The 21628-nt window shown below is 42.4% G+C and overlaps 1 protein-coding gene across 3 annotated transcripts in view; it reads left to right on the forward strand.

The window, feature by feature from the left end:
- Positions 1–21628, forward strand: part of arhgap39 (Rho GTPase activating protein 39) — a 519668-nt gene that overhangs the window by 52604 nt on the left and 445436 nt on the right. For 2 of the 3 annotated variants that reach the window (XM_078536320.1, XM_078536324.1), the window contains exon 2: positions 5861–6022. The exons of the other annotated variant lie outside the window; for it this stretch is intronic. In XM_078536320.1, coding sequence (XP_078392446.1) covers positions 6005–6022 — 18 coding nt within the window. In that variant the 5' untranslated portion in view covers positions 5861–6004. The remainder of the gene's footprint in view (positions 1–5860; positions 6023–21628) is intronic. 3 annotated transcript variants of the gene reach the window in all.

A 21628-nucleotide genomic window follows, 5' to 3' on the forward strand; every position in this document is an offset into this window, starting at 1 on the left:
AGTCATTTAAATATATGTTTATGCTAAGATGTATGTCATTACAGGAAGGGTTGCAATATCACGTGATTCAGTTCCCTTGCACAGTCTGTTAGCATGTGTAAACTTAAGCAACAGCAAGTCTCCAGTGAAACTCTGTGTTCAACCTCTCTGCTTGTCGTTCGACTTTATTTATATTAATCTAGAAAGAGATAATATAACATGGTGGCAGCAGTGGTCAGCCAACAGCATTGATCAACAGGTGAAAATGACAATTCAGGTCAGAAGCCCTACCTGAAGTGCTGCTGTGATCAGTTCACAGCTCTCACATCAGGAGAGCAACGGTTTGAGTAGAATTTGAAGGCGATTTGGGTGCATTAACAGTTTTACCCTGAGCCGGCAAGACAAAAAAATCGAAGGCCGTTTCAACCACAGAGATCAGCGCAGCATTGTATTTTGGCGTGGATTCCTTCATGCCGTCATCGCACTTGCGTACCATTAGCGGACCCTGATGCCAGAACCCCTTGCCTGCAAGCTCAAAGCCTACGCTTCAACAGCAGAGCTCAGGGCGTGGCTCTTGCTCTGTTCTGTAAACATCACAGCTTGCTGCAACTTGTAAAACAAGGTTTGCTTTGCAGGGAGAGAAAAAGAGTAGAAGGCGACCAAGGCACTTGAACTAAAAGAAATTAGTATGAGTAAAAAGGCAGTATTTAAAAAGTTAACTGGATCAAAGGTTGTTAAATCCCTTGGACCAAATGAGCTTCACCCCAGAGCATTGAAGGAGGTGGCTAAAGGGACAGTGGATGCATTACTGGTTATCATTCAAAATTCTATAGATCCTGGAGAGGTTCCTCTGAACTGGAAAGTAGCAAATGTAACCCCACTATATAAGAAGGAAGGAGGAGGGAGAATGGAGAACTATTGATCTGTTAATTTGATGTCTGTAGAAGGGTAATTGTTGGAATCTATTATAAAAGATGTGATAACTGGGTATTTAGAAAAGAATGGTGACATTGGGCAGAGTCAAGATGGATTTATGAAAGGGAAATCATGTTTGACATACTTGGAGTTTTTGAGGATATTACTTCTGGCATAGATAGAGGAGAACCAGTGGATGCAGTGTATTTGGATTTTCAGAAGGCTTTTGATAAGGCCCCATACACGAGGTTAGTAAATAAAATTAGAGTGCATGTGATTGGAGGAAATATAGTATGGATTGGGAACTTGTTAACAGACTGAAAGCAGAGAGTAGGAATAAACAGATCATTCTCGGGATGGCAGGTTGTTACTTGTGGGGTACCACAATGTGGGGACCAATTGTAGTATCTCCAAACTTGCTGATGACACCAAACTAGGTGGGAACCTAAGTTGAGAAGGATTCAAGGAGGCTTCAAGAGGATTTGGACGGGCTCAGTGAATGGGCTAGAATGTGGTAGATGGAAAATAATGTGAATAAGTGTGAAGTTATTCACTTTGGTTGAAAAAACAAAGGCAGAATGTTTCTTAAATGGTGAGAGGTTGGGAAGTGCAGGTGTCCAATGGGACCTCGGTACCCGTGTTCATGAGTCACTAAAAACTAACATGCAAGTGCAGCAAGCAGTTAGGAAGGCAAATGGCATGTTGGCCTTCATCATGAGGGGATTTGAGTACAGGAGTAAGGATGTCTTGCTGCAGTTATGTAGAGCCTTGGTGAGACCTCACCTGGAGTATTGTGCACCATTTTGTCCCCTTATCTAAGGAAGGATATACTTGCCATAGAGGAAGTGCAACAAAGGTTTACCAGATTAATCCCTGGGATGGCGAGATTGTCACTTGAGGAGAGATTGAGGAGACTGGGTCTGTATTCCCTAATATTTTGAAGAATGAGGAGTGACCTCATTGAAACTCACTAAATTCTTACAGGGCGTGACAGGGTCGATGTGGATAAGACATTTTCCCTGGATGAAGAGTCTGAAACCAGGCTTTTAGGATAAGGGGTAGGTTACTTAATACTGAGATGAGGAGAAACCTTTGGAATTCTCTACCCCAGTAGGCTGTGGAGGCTCAATCATTGAACATGTTCAAGACAGAAATCAATAGATTTCTGGAGACTAATGACATCAGGGGTATGGATATCGCGTGGGTTTTGGAGTAGATGGTCAGCCATGATCTAATTGAATGGTGGGGCAGGCTCAATGGGCCGAATGGCCTACTCCTGTTCCTATGTCCCTAAGGCCTTGGTAATGGCAGCCAGGTTTCCAGAGATGGACTGGAAAGCATCTGATGTGAGACAAATTCAAACTGTTTAGGCAGAGGATTGAACTAGGCTTCCTGAACCTGCTGTAATTATTCAAAAATAAAATTGGTAAAAGGTGCTTCATGGGACGGCTACACGATAAAATATGACACCGAGCCACAGAGAGAGATATTGATCAGATGGCCAAAAATTTGTTCAAAGAAGCCGGTTTTAAGAAGTGCCTTGAAGGAGGAAAGCATGGTAGAGAGGTGCCGACATGTAAGGAGGGTATTCCAGAGCTCAGTAACATGCATGTAATACTCCCATCTTCCTTACATCACCAGAAGTGACACCATAAAAATAATAAAAGTGTAACGGTTTAAGCTTCTTAAACACTGCATTCTAATGGTTGTAATAATTTCTACTTGAGCGGGCTGTGTCTGTTAAGAACTGGCAATATACGGATTGAATAGCCCAGAGCTAATAATTACCCCATTTAGCAGCAACGTGCTGCACTTGAAATTGCAGAGTATTCTCACTATGTTGCTATTCAATCTGCAAGGTAGAAACCAGCACACTGAGGACCTGAGCACTGTTAATCCAATTTATTTACTAATGAGGAATCTAAAGCACTAAAGGAATACTGCACGTTACAATAAAGGCAAATGAAAGTTGTAGAAACTGTCCACAAACTGTCTATTTTATCCTTCTCACATCTCCGTTTTTAGATGGACCAACCCAATAATACCTCTTCCCCACTTTTTCTTCCGGTTTCTTGGGTGAACTTGTCTTGTTGCTTAATATGTAGAACGTAGCCTTGAGGTGTGTCCTCCGAGCTGAGGTAGAACATATTGGCTCTAATATTCACTGTGTTCCCGAATATATTTTGGTAACTGTGCCAGAACGGCTGGCTGTTGAAGGATTCATGAATTTTATACTTTTTAATTTCTTTGAAGATAGGGATGTCAATCAATGCTGATCAAAGGAACAGTAACACCAGTTACTATGATGAATTCCCCCCCCCACCCCCATCCCCCAGAATGCCATTGAAGAGAGAATGTAAATCCCTGGTATCCACTGTGACTTTGATTCACCATAACCTATGCTACATAATCTAATATGTAACACTGCCTTTCTCTGAGCAGGCATTTTAAATTGTCAAAGCAAATGGCATTTCTCTTCAAACTGGGTTACCATAAATGTTAAGATATATCTGCAAGATGTACAAACTTCCTGGGTGAAATTCTGCCACATCACAAAAATAGCTTTTCAGACCCAAGCAATGGCGTGAAATCTTGAGAAAGAAAATGCTGGTGATGGGAAGCATGATCAAAGGGATTCAGGGGTCCATGTTTCTGTCACTAAAGGTAGCCTGTGGTGCAAAAGATAATCTTAAAAAACCAAGAAGGTGGCAGGCTTCATCGCAACATAAAAGCGAGGAAGTGGACATTCTGCTATATAGGGTGTTTGTGGACCTCGTTGGTTAGTGTTGGGCACCCCATCTTTATGAAGGACTGGTGAAAATGATCAACCAGAGTGATAATAGGGTTGAAGGGACTGAAGTACAATGGATAACCTGGAGATAAGGCTAAGGGGTGTTCTGATTTGAAGTATTTAAAATATAGGAAATTGATTTGGTTAGATATGAGATGACATATGCTTTGCAATTGAAGTTAATCAAAGCTGGCTATTTTTTCCAAAAAAGGAAAAAAACTGTTGATATTGGAAATCTGACATAAAAGCTGAAATTGCTGGAAATACTCAGCAGGACAGCACCAGTGGAGACAGAAACTGAGTTAACGTTTCATGTTGATGATCTTCCATTTGTGATCATAGATCATCAACCTGAAACGTTAACTCTGTTTCTCTCTACACAGATGCTGCCAGACATGCTGAGTATTTCCAGCATTTTCGGGATAATAATAATTTGAGGAAGACGATCTTGTCGGACAGGATTGTGAGAATGTGGAGTGCACTGCACTAGTAGGCCAATGTAGTACCCCTGAGTCAGGACTGGAAAAACTTAGCCTTAGTTCCTGCTCCAAGATACTATCCAATGACCAGCTCCCCCCACCCCTGCTCCCAACATTCCACAGGATGGACGTTCGGAGAAGTCAAGTTCAGATGTGATGCCTCTTTCCCTCTTGGTCAAATACATTTACTGTCTAGGTTTACTTATGAAGAATGGCTAGGTGTTGGCCACAGGAGCATCTGTGAAACGCACTCTGGAACGTCAGGACTTCAGAGCAGGAGGCCATTCAGCCCCCCTGCTAGCCAGTTCTGCCATTCAGTTAGATCATGAGTGACCTGTATCTTAACTCAATTTTCGTGTCTTGGTTCCTGAGCTATCAACACCCTTGCCTAACAAAACAAAAACTGCTGAAGAACTGGGAGGCAAAGACCAATGTAATTTTACTTCCTATAGTATGTAAAGATAGTGCTCAAGGCTACGAACTGTAATGCAGGACTTTGAGACTTCAGAAGAGGACCACACCACACAAGTTTAAAAGAGTAGATGTGATAACATGTTTAGGTTTTAAGAAGATTAGAGGAGGAAAGACTGACCAAGATGAGTTGCGATCGCAACAAAGAATTTGGAGTAAGAAATGGTGCATTAAGTTTTGATTTTAATAGTGATGCTGCAAGAGGGGGCAGAGTGGAATAGGATGACATCTTTGCAGCTGAGGAGGAACAAGTAGAGAAAGTTGTCAGTATAAAGAAGCACTGGCCTGAATAATTTGTAACACTTCAGTTGAACAGTACAGTGTGTCATGACATTACTGTTGTGTTCTGGCTGAATGTAGTGAGCATACTTTTCATGCAATCCATGAACATTGTAACTTCATAGAGTTATGTCTCAATTATTTTTACATAGCAAATAAATTACCAACTTAAAATATTGGCATTGTGCCAATATATCCTGTCTATTTGAGGGAAAGACTTGCATTTATATAGCACCTTTCACAAGCGCTGGATATCCAAAACCAATTAAGTGCTTTTGAAGTACAGTGACTGTTGTGATGTAGAAAATACAGCAGCCAGTTTACACACAGCAAGGTCCTAAAACAGCAATGACCAGATCATCTGTTTTCATGATGTTGACTGAGGGATGGGTATTGGCCAGGGCATTGGGATTAACTCCTCCCCTCCATTCCCCCCCCCCCCCACCTCACCGCCACTACCTCCTTTGAAGTAGTACAACAAAATCTTTGCCGTCCACTTTAGGGAGTGGACGAGTCCTCAGTTCAACATCTCATCTGAAAAAGGCACCTCTGACAGTTCAGCACTCCTTCAGCACTGCACTGGAGTTTCAGCCTTGATTTTTGTGCTCAGTCCCTGGAGTGGGACTTGAACCCATGCACTTCCTTCTTAAGATGAAAGCAATATCAAATAAACCGTGGTGGATATGTGCAAGTGTAAAGCTTTTGTTGTAGTTGTCTTAATGTATTCATTTAAGAAATCACTGAAAAATGTAAGAATTCTTTCTAAAACTTCTGTTCACCTAGTAAGAAAAAGTGATACTGTTTACTTTAACTTTGAGATCGCCCAGTGGTTGTTAGGACCATTTATTGTCCCTTTGACTAGTTCTATATTTATAGGAATTCTAGTTCCTATAAAATATCATATTCTTAAGTATCTTTCATTCACTTCTATCAAAATTTTCTGCAGATACTTATCCAAATCAATTGAATTTGCTGACAGAAATCCTAGCCTCTGGTGATCTTGATGGCTGAATGTGCTGAATTATAAAGTATGATCCTTGGTCTGAACTCAGTTAGCTGATCTCAACTGGTTAAGGGTGTCTTGTTGCCAATGAGTTACGGATGGGAGGTAAATTTAGCCAGGGGTCCTGGTTCTGGTCCCTAACTATTGGGCATCAGCAGGCCTTTGCCTGATGCCCATATGGGTTGTGTATGCACATATGTGAATGTTGAGTAAAGATGGACTTGTGATACCCTCACTCCCGGAACCCGGGATTGTTACTCTGATGGGGCTCGGTAACTATGCCTGTCCCAAGGAAGGGGAAGAAAGAGAGACAATTGGCAGCAAAAGAAAAGATCTCCTGTTTCCTGATGTTGCTTCAACCACTCAAGAGATTTTCTTACAGTTGGAACCCTTGTACCTGAAATGGAATGGAAGAGTAGCAGTGAATCACTCCCCTTTGTCAGCACCTAACCTATATTATTGCTGGGAATGCACCAATTTATTAGAATGCAGCAGATGGCATCTCTAATAGTTGATGGTTTTTATGGAAATGGAGCAGATGGGAGGGGGAGGGGTAAATTGTGAGCTTGACATTTTTACACATGAAAAACTAATACAAATAGGGAGGAATAAGATTTTACAACAACAACTTGCATTTATATCACACCTTTAATACAGTAAAACATCTCAAGGCACTTTACAGGAACAGTAGCAGACCAAAAATTGACAGTGAGCTAAAGAGAGCGACATTAGAACATGTGACCAAAAGCTTGATTAAAGAGGTAGGTTATTATTGGGGCTTAAGCATTAAATAACATTTTTTTTAAAATTCCATCATTCTCCATCACCCTTCCCAATTTATTGTGGGTACCCTAACCAGGTCCACACCTTTCCAGTTCTCGTTTGTGCGTGGTTCTTAATTTGTATAGCAAAAACATTGAAAATCTCTGGACTTCTCTCCGGTGTTTAAAGCAATGGATCACTTGCACCAACCTCGTGGCGAGGCTAAGTATGTGATTTGCTAAAAGAAAGTGGAGGGACTATTTTTTACTGAAAAAGGCAGCACAACTGGAGATGGGAAATGTTTAAGAATAAAGATTGGCCTGATGAGGCCCTTAAATATGTTATTACACCGTGGAACTTGGGCTCCAATCTGACCCAACTAAACTTTCATTTATGCAGTGCCTTTCATGACGTCTGGATGTCCCAAAGCACTTTACAGTCAATGCTGTACTTTGAAGTGAAATTGAAGTGCTCTGTCTCGCTCTTTTGCTCTATCCCTCTCTCTGCAGACTATTAAGATTCTGTGCCAACTGTTCCAGATGAATAAACAAAGAGAGACTTGAAATTCTAGCCAGCCCTATTACCTCAGAGAAATTGACTCATTGGGGCAGCCATTTTGTATATAGCAAATTTCCATAAACAATAAAGAGATTCCATGACAAGTTAATCTGGTTTTGGTGATGGTGGCAGCATGGAGAGATTTTGCCTGGGATACTGAGGACCCCTCTGCTCAGCTTTGAATAATACTGTGGGTCCTTTAATGTTCATCTGAACCACTTGAATATTCAGGTTGAGAACTTGGATTAGTGTTCCATAAAAAGGATTGCAAAAAAAAATGCATACCTCAGCTGGGCAAGAAAATGAAATCTTGCCTGTATAGTAAGGGTTGTTTGCCAAAATTGTGTTGAGGGGTATTTTTGGGGAATGTTAGGGGACCTGGGCACCCAATCTATGCCAGGAGTGATGTGCTCAGTTTCGGCTCCATCAGGCCTGCTCAGTACCAAACCTCATTACCGCTTTGGTCCAAACATGGACAAAAGAGCTGAATTCCAGTGCTGAGGTGAGAGTAATTGCCCTTGACATCAAGGCAACATTTGACTGATGGGGTTACCTCTCCACTGATTGGAGTCATACCTAGCAGAAAGCAACAGGTTGTGGTTGTTCGAGGCCAATCATCTCAGTCCCAGGACATTGCTGCAGGAATTCCTCAAGGTAGCATCCTAAGGTCAGAAGTAGGGATATTCGCTGATGATTGCACAGTGTTTAGTACCATTTGCAACTCCTCAGATAGTGATGCAGTCTGTGCCTATATGCAGCAAAACTTGGACAACATTCAGGCTTGGCTTGCTAAATGACAAGTAAGATTCACGCCATACATGTGCCAGGCAATGAGTTTCCAACAAGAGAGAATCTAATCATCTCCCCTTGACACTCAATAGCATTATCATTGCTGAAACCCCACCATCAACATCCTTGGGGTTACCATTGACCAGAAACTGAACTGGACTAGCCGTATAAATACTGTGGTGACACGAGCAGGTCAGAGGCTAGGAATCCTGTGGTGGGTAACTGGCCTTCTGAATCCCCAAAGCCTGTCCACCATCTACAAGGCACAAGTCAGGAGTGTGATGGTATATTCTCCACTTGCCTGGATGAGTGCAGCTGCAACGACACTCATGAAGCTTGACACCATCCAGGACAAAGCCGCCTGTTGATCAGCATTCCTTTCACCACCTTAAATATTCACCCACTCTGCCAGCGGTGCAGCGGTAGCAGTGTATAACATCAACAAGATGCACTGCAGCAACTTGTCAAGGCTGCTTTGACAACACTTTCCAAACCTGCAGCCCTCTACCAGCTAGAAGATCCAAGGGCAGCAGACAGGTGGGAACACCACCAGCTCCAAGTTCCCCTCCAAGGCATAAATCATCTTGACTTGGCAATATATCTCTATTCCTTGACTGTCGCTGGGTCAGAATCTTGGAGCTCACTCCCCAACAGCACTGTGGACTTTTTTTTATTCTTTATTGGATGTGAGCACTGCTGGCAAGGCCAGCATTTGTTGCCCATCCCTAATTGTTTGTGAGAAGTGGTGGTGAGCTGCCTTCTTGAACTACTGCAGTCCATCTGTTGTAGGCACACCCACAGTGTGGATGGTAAACGTTGCTGTTACTGTGCTGATGGCAGAGGATGTGAATGGCTCCCCATCCATCACCTTAAACAATCAAGTGGGCTGCTTTGTTCTGGATGGTGTTGAGCTTCTTGAGTGTTGTTGGAGCAGTTCATTAAGGTGGTTCACTATCAGCTTTGTGAGAGCAATTATGGATGGCCAATACATGCTGGCCTTGTCTGCGACGCTGATATCCCATGAGCAAATTAAAAAATGCATGTGTTGTAAGCAGCAAAATGCTCAATTAAGTACTGATGAAACGTTGATTAACAAAAAAAACATCCTCCTTGTCTGCCTCACTCTCTGTTGCTCAAAGTTGTGAGATAATTATTGATGAGGATTTCGATTTGACCATTTTAATTCACTGATCCAGAAAGATTCTAAAGACAACCTTTCACAACTTCAGGATGTCTCAAGAACTTTTGACGTATAGTCACCGTTAATGTAAGAAATATTGGTCCTTTGAGCATCTATATTTATTTTTAAATGAGTGAAATACATTCAAAAGAACAAAGAAAAGTACAGCACAGGAACAGGCCCTTCGGCCCTCCAAGCCTCCGCCGATCATATTGCCCGTCAAACTGAAATATTTTGCACTTCCGGGGTCCATATCCCTCTATTCCCATCCTATTCATGTATTTGTCAAGCTGCCTCTTAAACACCACTATCGTACCTGCTTCCACCACCACCTCTGGCAGCGAATTCCAGACACTCACTACCCTCTGCGTAAAAAAACTTGCCCTGCACATCTCCTCTAAAGTTTTCTCCTCTCACCTTAAATCTATGTCCCCTAGTAATTGACTCTTCCACCCTGGGAAAAAGCTTCTGACTATCTACTCTGTCCATGCCACTCATAATTTTGTAAATTTCTATCAAGTCGCCCCTCAATCTCCGTTGCTGTAGTGAGAACAATCCGAGTTTCTCCAACCTCTCCTCATAGCTAATAACCTCCAGACCAGGCAGCATCCTGGTAAACCTCCTCTGCACCCTCTCCAACGCCTCCATATCCTTCTGGTAATGTGGCGACCAGAATTGCATGCAATATTCCAAGTGTGGTCTAACCAAGGTTCTATACAGCTGCAGCATGACTCCCCAGCTTTTGTACTCAATACCCCTGCCGATGAAGGCAAGCATGCCATATGCCTTCCTGACTACCTTATCCACCTGTGTTGCCACTTTCAGTGACCTGTGGACCTGCACACCCAGATCCCTCTGCCCGTCGTTGGACTTAAGGGTTCTGCCATTTACTGTATAATTCCTACCTGTATTAGACATTCCAAAATGCATTACCTCGCATTTGTCCGGATTAAACTCCACCTGCCATTTCTCCACCCAAGTCTCCAACCGATCTATATCCCGTTGTATCCTTTGACAGTCCTCTTCACTAACTGCAACTCCTCCAACCTTAGTGTCGTCTGCAAACTTACTAATTAGCCCAGTTACATTTTCCTCCAAATCATTTATGTATACTACAAACAGCAAAGGTCCCAGCACTGATCCCTGCGGAACACCACTAGTCACAGCTCTCCATTCAGAAAAGCACCCTTCTACTGCTACCCTCTGTCTTCTATGACCAAGCCAATTCTGTGTCCATCTTGCCAGCTCACCTCTGATCCCGTGTGACTTTACCTTCTGTACCAGTCTGCCATGAGGGATCTTGTCAAAGGCCTTACTGAAATCCATGTAGATAACATCCACTGCCCTTCCATTGTCGATCATCTTTGTCACTTCCTCGAAAAACTCGATCAAGTTAGTGAGACACGACCTCCCCTTCGCAAAACCATGCTGCCTCTCACTAATACGCCCATTTGCTTCCAAATGGTAGTAAATCCTGTCACGAAGAATCTTCTCCAATAATTTCCCTACCACTGACGTAAGGCTCACCTGCCTGTAATTTCCTGGATTATCCCTGCTACCCTTCTTAAACAATGGAACAACATTGGCCATTTTCCAGTCCTCTGGGACCTCACCCGTAGCCAGTGAGGATACAAAGATTTCTGTCAAGGCCCCAGCAATCTCCTCCCTTGCCTCCCTCAGTACTCTGGGGTAGATCCCATCTGGCCCTGGGGACTTATCCACCTTAATATTCTTCAAGAGGCCTAATACCTCTTTTTTGATCTCAACATGATCCAGGCTGTTTACACACTCTTCCCTAGGCAAATCGACCGCTAAGTCCTATTTGGTGAATACTGATGAGAAGTACACATTTAGTACCTCTCCCATTTCTTCTGGCTTCACACACCTCTGTCCATGAGTGGGCCTACTCTTTCCCTGGCTACCCTCTTGCTTTTTACATATGTGTAAAAGGCCTTGGGATTTTCCTTAATCCTGGTTGCCAATGACTTTTCATGACCCCTTTTATCCCTCCTGACTCCTTGCTTAAGTTTCTTACTTTCTTTATATTCTCCATGGGCTTCATCTGTTCCCAGCCTTCTAGCCCTTACGAATGCTTCCCTTTTCTTTTTGACTAATCTCACAATATCCTTCGTTATCCAAGGTTCCTGAAACTTGCCATAATTATCCTTCATCCTAGCAGAAACATGCCAGTCCTGAATTCTTATCAACTGACGTTTGAAAGCACCCCACATGTCAGTTGTTGATTTGCCCTCAAACATCCGCCTCCAGTCTAGATTCCTCAGTTCCTGCCTAATATTGTTATAACTAGCCTTCCCCCAATTAAGCACCTTAACCCGAGGACTCCTGTTATCCTTATCCACCAGTACCTTGAAACTTACTGAATTATGGTCACTTTTCCCGGAATGCTCTCCGACTGAAACTTCGACTGCCTGGTCGGGTTCTTCCCCTAATACCAGTATTGCCCCTTCCTTAGTTGGACTATCTACATATTGTCTCAGGAAGCCCTCCTGGATGCACCTTACAAATTCTGCACCATCCAAACCCCTAGCACTAAGTGATTCCCAGTCAATATAGGGAAAGTTAAAATCACCCACCACAACAACCCTATTGCTTTTACATCTTTCCAAAATCTCCCTACATCACTGTTCCTCAATCTCCTGCCGGCAATTGGGAGGCCTATAGTAAACCCCCAACATTGTGACTGCACCCTTCCTATTCCGGAGCTCTACCCATATTGCCTCGCTACATGAGCCCTCCAAGGTGTCCTCCTGTCGTACAGCTGTGATATTCTCCTTAACCAGCAGTGCAACTCCCCCACCTCTTCTACATCCCTCTCTATCCTGCCTGAAACATTTAAATCCTTGAACGTTTATCTGCCAATCCTGTCCATCCTTCAACCAAGTCTCTGTAATAGCAATAACATCATAGGCCCAAGTACTAATCCAAGTTCTTTTACTCTGTCTGGGAGCCTATCTGGTCGTTCTTTGTTTGAAGAACCATTCCCTGATATTAGTCCTCGATTTTCCTTTTACTGTAATACAATTGGGAGGGATGGCGGTGTAGTGGTAACATTACTGGACTAGTAATCCAGAGGCCCTGGGTAATGCTGGTTCAAATCCCACCATACCAGTTAGTGGAGTTTAAATTTAATTAATAAAATCTGACCATGAAACTATCATCGATTGTTTAAAAATCCATCTGGTTCACTAATGCCCTTTAGGGAAGGAAACCTGTCTTCCTAACCTGGACTCACCTACATGTGAATCCAGACCCACAGCAATGTGGTTGACTCTTAAATGCCCTCTGAAATGGCATGGCAAGCTACTCTGTTCAAGGGCAATTAGGGATGGACAACAAGCAATGTCCAAATCCCATGGAAGAATTAAAAAAAATAGAAACACTCAGCAGGTCAGGCAGCGTCTGTGGAGAGAGAAACAGAGTTCATGTTTCAAGTATAAAATGCTATCAATCTGAAACATTAATTCTCTTTCTCTGTCCATATATGCTGAGTATTTCCAGCATTTCCTGTTCTCATTTCAGATTTCCAACATCCGCAGTATTTTGCCTTTGTTTTCTTTTCACTGATTTGAACCTGTGACCCCCCCCTCATCCTATTCTTGTATTTTCGTTTAATGTTCCAGCTTTACGCCCTCTCTCTCCTCACTTGGACTCAGGTATCTTAAAGCCATCTGGTACATCGTTATTTTTCCAAATTGGCTTGCTTTGCAAGACTTGTAAACCAAAAACTCATGATAACTGTGCTTCTTTATAGTCCCCTTTGTGCAACATGAACATTGAAGGCTCATCCTCCTCCTACAGTTAATAGGAAAGGTTTAATTAACCAAAGCAGGAAAAATCAATCTTGACTTAAAATATTGCTGGGTTATTTATTAGTGTGTGTGTGTACTTCAAACTTTTATGACTAGGAAAAGCTTGCATTTTGTTAACTAGGCCATTGAGAGTTCTGATTTATGCTTACAGAAACGTTTTAACATGCTGTCTCACGTATGTTTCATTTTTCAAATGTTAACACATTGTAGGGTACATTGGATATCCACGATGCAGGTCCAAAAAATGGGTTTTCTAGCAATGACAGTATGAACAGTTATCTTTCAATAGTTGTTTGGTAGTACAGAACTTGAGTATTGGTGAAAAAAGAGACATGCTATCAAAGTTTTTCATCTTACACTTGCACGATAAACCAACAGAAAAGGGAACAACAATTTATGCTGTGTTAGGAAACAGAGATAGTTTAAGTAAGTTATATTTGTATTTGTGGGTGTTGGGAATGAGTTTTAGCTTTAATGTTTAAGTTTTATTTGTATTTCTGTAACTCTGCTTTAAGAAAAGTCAAATTGAGTTTTAGTTTCACTTTAAAAGGTGCCTGCATTTCTACTGAGTGTTTTACGACTGTTGCAGCTAAGTTAAACAAACAAGAGTAGAGAAACTGGGCTGTTGCCGAGCAACAGGGGTCTAGAGAGGCAGGTCCCTCCCACAGACACACACACAAAAAATTAGAAACAGTTTGATTTGGAAGCTGTTTGAGTTCAGTTGGTTTTGAAAGTGGCTGCCAGAAGAGACTGGAGTAAAAGGAACAGATAGCCAGTCCTGAGATAAAGAAAAGACCCTAAAATCCAGGGGAGTGGAACAGGAGGAAGTCCCTAGCAAACTGTCTCGTCAAAGGAAGGACAGGAACCTGGGAAAAGGTCCTATTAAGTGAAGTTAAGAGTGAGGGGCAGAGAGAAAGGCTCCAAGCTTCAGATTCAAAGAGACAAAAGCTGCAGAAAGCAGATTTAAAGCGAGAACAGCTTGCAAGAGGCAAGAAGGTCCAAAGAGATGGCCGAAGGACTGTAACTCTTTGCTTATGGGCATGTGAAGCAGTGGTGTACTGTTGACAATGAGAGAGTGTGTGGAAGACAGCTTGAATGCATGTGGTGACCCAGGGAAGAGGAACATCGGAAGGAGAATTCGAAACCCTGGAGATGGATCCTTGTGGAAGACGTCTGAGAGAAAGCATCGGTTTGGGAGAAGATTCCAAAGTGAGTTCTTAGGGAGTGGAGATTGGAAACCCTTGTGTGAAAGACAGGGTTCAGTGAGGCTGGTTGGCTCATGGTGGGATAAGCGTCTGGAGGGAGTTGATGAGAGATCCATAGCATCTGATTGAGGTGGCATCTGTCATTTGGTTTGAGTATGGTGTGTCTGATCACAGGATGCCTATTGGTTTACATGGTCTGTGAACATTAGAGTATAAGATATCTTTTGTAATTTGTGTTATCCTTACAAATCTTTATATATCTGCAAAGGTATAGTTGTGGGCGAAGAAGTATTGTAAGATAGTTCATCTTTTCTTGTTCAATAAATGCTTTATTCTTTTGTTGGAAGTTCATTAGCTGACTCCGGTGACTCTGTTCAGCAGCCCCTCTTCCTGTATCTAACAAACAAATAAAAGTCAGGATCTATCAAGCTGGGTTTCACCCTGGGATAAGGCTTTTCAGGGGTAATAACAGCTGGGATCATCATAACTGCATGAGAAGAGAGTACTGATTGGTTGGCAAGTAGATTCTGATTGATAGAGGTGTTGGCATGGAGAATGCAGCAGAGAACCGTTTAATGCCAAGGTTTTGTTCAAGTTTGAACCAAATTCTGATAGGTCAAGGCATTGCCATGGGGAATGAACTAAGGAATGGCTGTCTCCCAAGCTTTTCTTCAGTTAGAAAAGGTTATCTTTCAGTGGACTGAATGGGACCCATGAGAATGTGGCAGATCCAGGCGACTATAAAAGCATTTTTATTGAGGTGTTATTTTCAGAAGGTGTTACACAGTATTTGCAGCACAAACAGACCATTTGGCTCAAAAGGCCCATACTCTGCATGTGCTTCCTCTAACCCTTTCTCATATAACGCTATCAACATAACCCTCTGTGTTGAACAGACTGTGTTTCATTTTTGCTGATCCAGGAACAGTGATGGAAATGCTGTTTGTGTATAAATGTAACCACTCTTGCTGGCTTCATGAAGATGGTTGGTGCTCTACTGGTAATGGAAAATCCATAGTTCTCTGTTCGCTTGTCCTCCTCCACTGACTCAAGATTGCATATTCATTATTCCTTTTAAAGTCATATTTGTTACTTGGGAGCAATTAATGTCACTCAATTGCTGTGTAGTCTAAATGGTATTGATGTCTTTGGGCTGAGCATATTCAAGTTCAAGCTCCAGCTTCAAAGACACAGACACTCGATCAATTTGGTTAGTCTGAACCAGGCCTAGTCTCGATGGAATACCATCCAGCATCAGATAGATGATACACTTGGCACAATGCTCAGGGATATCTTGTGGCCTTGGAACTGCACGTCTAAAACTGGCAGTAGTCTCTTCACACCCTACTGACTCCAGATAACATGGAAGGTGTGGTAAGGGAAGAGAGAAGAAGACATAACCACAGGATGTCCCAAAGTGTTTTACAGCCAGTGAAGTGCTTTTGAAGCATAGCCGCTGTTATAATGTAGAAAATGTGTCAGCCAATAAGTACACAGCAAGGTCTCACAAACAAAAATGAGATAATCATCAGATGATCAGGGTTTTTTCCCCTAAACTAGGGCAGTAGTTTAAACTAGAACCAAGAACATGTAAGTCATGTATTAATTTTGTAGCTTAACGAGATAAACTATATTTGAAGTATACTCATTAAACTACTTGATGTAACTACCAATAATCATTGAATAAAAGCTAAATAAATGAGGTTCGTCTAAGATATTTTCTTTATTATTTCATGGATGTGGGCATCACTGGCAAGGTCAGCATTTGTTGCCCATCTCTAATTGCCCTTGCTGGGCCATTTCAGAGTCAACCACATTGCTGTGGGTCTGGAGTCACATGTAGGCCAGAGAGGATAAGGATGGCAGATTTCCTTCCCTAAAGGACGTTATAAACCATAGGATCTTTACAGTGCAGAAGGAGGCCATTTGGCCCATCGAGTCTGCTTGCTGAAAGAGCATTCTACCTAATCCCACTCCTCTGCCTTATCCCTGTAACCTTGCATTCATTCATTCTTTTCAGATAGCAATCCAATTCCCTTTTGAATACCTCGATCGAACCCGCCTGCACCTTCCTTTCAGGAAGTTGGCTCCTGACTCCAATCACCCTCTGGGTGAAAATTTTTTTCCTCACATCATTTCTACTCCTTTTGCCCATTATTTTGAATCTGTGCCCTCTAGTTCTTGATGTACTATTGAGCGGGAACAGTTTCTCACGATTTACCTTGTCCATACCCCTCAGGATCTTGAACACGTCTATCAGGTCTCCTCTCAGCCTTCTTTTCTCCAAGGAAAACAGACCCAACCTCTCCAATCTATTCTCATACCTACAATTGTTTTTCCCTGGAATCATTCTTGTGAATCTCATAGAAACATAGAAACTAGCAGCAGGAGTAGGCCATTCGGCCCTTTGAGCCTGCTCCGCCATTCATTATGATCATGGCTGTTCCTTCCAACTCAATAGCCTGCTCCTGCTTTCTGCCCATACCCTTTGATCCCTTTCACCCCAAGAGCTATATCCAACTCCTTATTGAAAACATACAATGTTTTGGTCTCAACTACTTTCTGTGGTAACGAATTCCACAGGCTCACCACTCTCTGGGTGAAGAAATTTCTCCTCATCTCAGTCCTAAATGGTCTACCCCATATCCTCAGACTGTGACACCTGGTTCTGGACTCCCCCACCATCGGGAACACCCTTCCTGCATCTACCCTGTCCAGTCCTGTTAGAATTTTATAGGTTTCTATGAGATCCCTCCTCATTCTTCTGAACTCCAGCGAATATAATCCTAATCGACTCAATCTCTCCTCATATGTCAGTCCTGCCATCCCAGGAATCAGTCGGTAAACCTTCGCTGCACTCCCTCTATAGCAAGTACATCCTTCTTCAGATAAGGAGACCAAAACTGCACACAATATTCCAGGTGTGGTCTCACCAAGGCCCTGTACAATTGCAGCAAGACATCCCTGTTCCTGTACTTGAATCCTCTGGCTATGAAGGCCATTTGCCTTCTTTACCGCCTGCTGCACCTGCATGCTTACCTTCAGCGACTGGTGTACAAGGACATCCAGGTCTCGTTGCACATTCCCCTCTCTCAATTTATAGCCATTCAGATAATAATCCGCCTTTTTGCTACCAAAATGGATAATCTCACATTTATCCACATTATACTGCATCTGCCATGCATTTGCCCACTCACTCAGCTTGTCCAAATCACACTGAAGCATCTCAGCATTCTCCTCACAGCTCACCCTCCCACCAAGCTTTGTGTCATCTGCAAATTTGGAGATATTACATTTAATTCCCTCATCTAAATCATTAATATATATTGTGAATAACTGGGGTCCCAGCACCGATCCCTGCGGTACCCCACTAGTCATTGCCTGCCATTCGGAAAAAGACCCATTTATTCCTACTCTTTGTTTCCTGTCTGCCAACCTGTTTCCGATCCATCTCAATACACTACCCCCAATCCCATGCGCTTTAATTTTACACGCCAATCTCTTATGTGGGACTTTGTCGAAAGCCTTCTGAAAGTCCAAATAAACTACATCCACTGGCTACTTTCCAGCATCCACTGGCTTCCCCTCATCAACTCTACCAGTTACATCCTCGAAAAATTCCAGTAGATTTGTCAAGCATGATTTCCCTTTCATAAATCCTGACTCTGTCCGATTCTGCCACTGTTTTCCATGTGCTCAGCTATTAAATCTTTTATAATGGACTCTTTTCCCCACTACCGACGTCAGGCTGACTGGTCTATAATTCCCTGTTTTCTCTCTGCCTCCCTTTTTAAATATTGGGGTTACATTAGCTACCCTCCAATTTGTAGGAACTGTTCCAGAGTCTCTAGAATCTTGGAAGATGACCACCAATGCATCCACTATTTCTAGGGCCACTTCCTTAAGTACTCTGTGATGTAGATTATCAGGCCCCGGGGATTTGTCGGCCTTCAATCCCATCAATTTCCCCAACACCATTTCCCTACTAATACTGATTTCTTTCAGTTCCTCCCTCTCACTAAACCCTGTGTTCCCCAACATTTCTGGTATGTTATTGGTGTCCTCCTTTGTGAAGACAGAACCAAAGTATGTATTTAGTTGGTCAGCTATTTCTTTGTTCCCCATTATAAATTCCCCTGTTTCTGACTGTAAAGGACCTACATTTGTCTTCACCAATCTTTTTCTCTTCACATACCTATAGAAACTTTTACAGTCAGTTTTTATGTTCCCTGCAAGCTTACTCTCGTAATCTATTTTCCCCTTCTTAATCAATCCCTTGGTCATCCTTTGCTGAATTCTAAACTGCTCCCGATCCTCAGGTCTGTTGTTTTTTCTGGCTAATTTGTATGCCTCTTCCTTGCATCTAATACTATCTCTAATTTTCCTTGTGAGCCATGGTTTGGCCACCTTTCCTGTTTTACTTTTGCGCCAGACAGGAATAAACAATTGTTGCAGTTCACCCATGCACTCTTTGAATGTTTGCCATTGCCTATCCACCGTCATCCCTTTAATTAATGTTTCCCAATCCATCATAGCCAACTCGTGCCTCATACCATTGTAGTTTCCTTTATTAAGATTCAGGACCCAAGTCTCAGAATCAACTACGTCACTCTCCATCTTGATGAAGAATTCTATCATATTATGGTCGCTCATCCCCAAGGGGCCTCTCACAACTAGATTGCCAATTATTCCTTTCTCATTACACAATACCCAGCCGAGGATGGCCTGTTCTCTAGTTGGTTCCTCAATGTATTGGTCCAGAAAAACATCCCATGTACACTCCAGGAATTCCTCCTCTACGGTATTGTTACTAATTTGATTTGCCCAATCTATATGCATATTAAAGTCACACATAATTACAGATGTTCCTTTATTACAAGCATCTCTAATTTCCTGTTTAATTCCATTCCCAACATCACCACTTCAGTTTGGGGGTCTATATACAACCCCCACTAACAATTTTTGCCCCTTAGTGTTTCTCAGCTCTACCCATACAGATTCTACATCGTCGGAACTAATATCTTTCCTCGCTATTGCGTTAAATTCCTTTTTAACCAGCAAGGCAACTCCACCACCTTTTCCTTTTTGCCTGTCCTTCCTAAATACTGAATACCCCTGGATGCTCAGTTCCCATCCCCGGTCACCCTGCAGCCATGTTTATATATCATACCTGTTTACATCTATTTGCGCGGTTAATTCATCCACTTTATTGCGAATGCTCCTCGCGTTAAGGCACAAAGCTTTAAGGCTTGTCTTTTTAACATTATTTGTCCTGTTCCCACTATTTTTCACTGAGGCCCTGTTTGATTCTTGCCCTTGATTTCTCTGACTATCACTTTTCTTATTCTGCTTTCTGTCTTTTGTTCTTGTCTTTGATTCCCCTTCCTCTGACTTCTTGCATAGGTCCCCATCCCCCTGCCATTTTAGTTTAAACCCTCCCAAACCACTCTAGCAAATGTTCCCCCTAGAACATTAGTCCCGGTCCTGCCCAGGTGTAACCCGTCCAGTTTGTACTGGTCCTATCTCCCCCAGAACCGGTCCCAATGCCCCAGGAGTCTGAAACCCTCCCCTTCATACCATCCCTTCAGCCACGTATTCATCCGATATATCCTGCTATTTCTACTCTGACTGGCACTCTCGTCTGTACTCTCTCGAATGCCTTCACATCCATAAGTATGTTTCCCAGAATGGGACGCAGTACTTCAGATGAGGTCTAACTAGTGTTTATACAATTTAACATGACTTCCTTACTCTTGTACTCAATGCCCTTATTAATAAAATCTAGGATACCATATGTTTTATTAACTGTTTTCTCTACATGCCCTGCCAGCATCAGTGACTTATGTACATGTACACTTTGTCCCTGCACCTCCTTTAGAGTTTCTCCCTTTTATTTTATACTGTCTCTCCATATTCTTCCTGCCAAAATGAATCACCTCACACTTCTCTGTATTGAACATCATCTGCCACTTGTCTGCCTAATCCATCATTATGTCTATGTTCTTTTGAAGTTCAAGACTATCCCCATCACAGTTGAAGATGCTTCCAATCTTCGTATCATCTGCAAATTTAGAAATCAAGCCCTGCACACCACAGTCTAGGTCATTAATATATTATCAATAAGATTAAGTGTCCCAACACTGACCCTGGGGAGCTCCGCTACAGATCTTCCTCCAATCTGAAAAACAACCAAGCATTTAATAAGTATTTAGATGAGCGCTTGAAACGCCATAGCATACAGGGCTACGGGCCAAGTGCTGGAAAATGGGGTTAGAATATATAGGTGCTTGATAGTCGGCACGGACATCATGGGCCAAAGGGCCTGTTTCTGTGCTGTATAACTCTATGACACTTACCTATCTATGTCCCTTTGTAAGCCACCTTACGTCCTCTTCACAATTTACTTTCCTACCTTTCTTTGTGTCTTCAGCAAATTTAGCAACCTTTCCTTCGGTTCCTCCATCCTTTATATAAATTGTAAAAAGTTGAGACCCCAGCACTGATCCCTGTGGCACACCACTTGTCACATCCTGCCAACCAGAAAAAGACCCATTTATGCCAACTCTCTGCTCCCTGTTAGCTAGCTAATCTTCTACCCATGCCAATATGTTACCCCCTGCGCCATGAGCTTTTATTTTCCACAGTAACCTTTGATGTGGCATCTTATCAAATGCCTTTTGGAAATCTAAGTACAGTACATCCACTGGTTCCCCATTACCCACAGCACACATGACTCCGTCAAAGAAATCCAATAAATTAGTTAAACATGATTTCCTTTTCACAAAATGTTGACTCTGCCTGACTTTCTTGAATTTTTCCAAGTGCCCTGCTGTAACATCTTTAATAATAGCTTCTAACATTTTCCCTATGACGGATGTTAGGCTAACTGGCCTGGAGTTTCCTACTTTCTGTCTCCCTTTTTGAATAAAGGAGTTATATTTGCTATTTTCCAATTTCATGGAACCTTCCCTGAATCTTGGGAATTTTGGAGAATTAAAACCAATGCATCAACTATCTCACTAGCCACTTAGGGTGAAATCCAACCAGACCTGGGATTTGTCAGCCTGCAGCCCCAACAATTTGCTCAATACCATTTCCCCGGTAATTGCAATTTTACCGAGTCCTCCTTCCCTTCCATTTCCTGATTTACAGCTATTTTTGTGTTGTTACTTGAGTCCTCTATTGTGAAGAACGAAGCAAAATACCTGTTTAATTCATCCGCCATCTCCCTATTTTCCATTATCAATTCCGCAGGTGTACTTTCCAAAGGACCAACGCTCACTTTGTTAACTCTTTTCTTATTTAAATATCTATAGAAACTCTTGCTATCTGTCATTATTTTACTAGCTAGCTTTCTCTCACACTCTCATTTTTCCTCCCTTATTAA

The sequence above is a fragment of the Cetorhinus maximus genome, chromosome 3, assembly GCF_964194155.1.
Source record: "Cetorhinus maximus chromosome 3, sCetMax3.hap1.1, whole genome shotgun sequence".
NCBI lineage: Eukaryota > Metazoa > Chordata > Chondrichthyes > Lamniformes > Cetorhinidae > Cetorhinus > Cetorhinus maximus.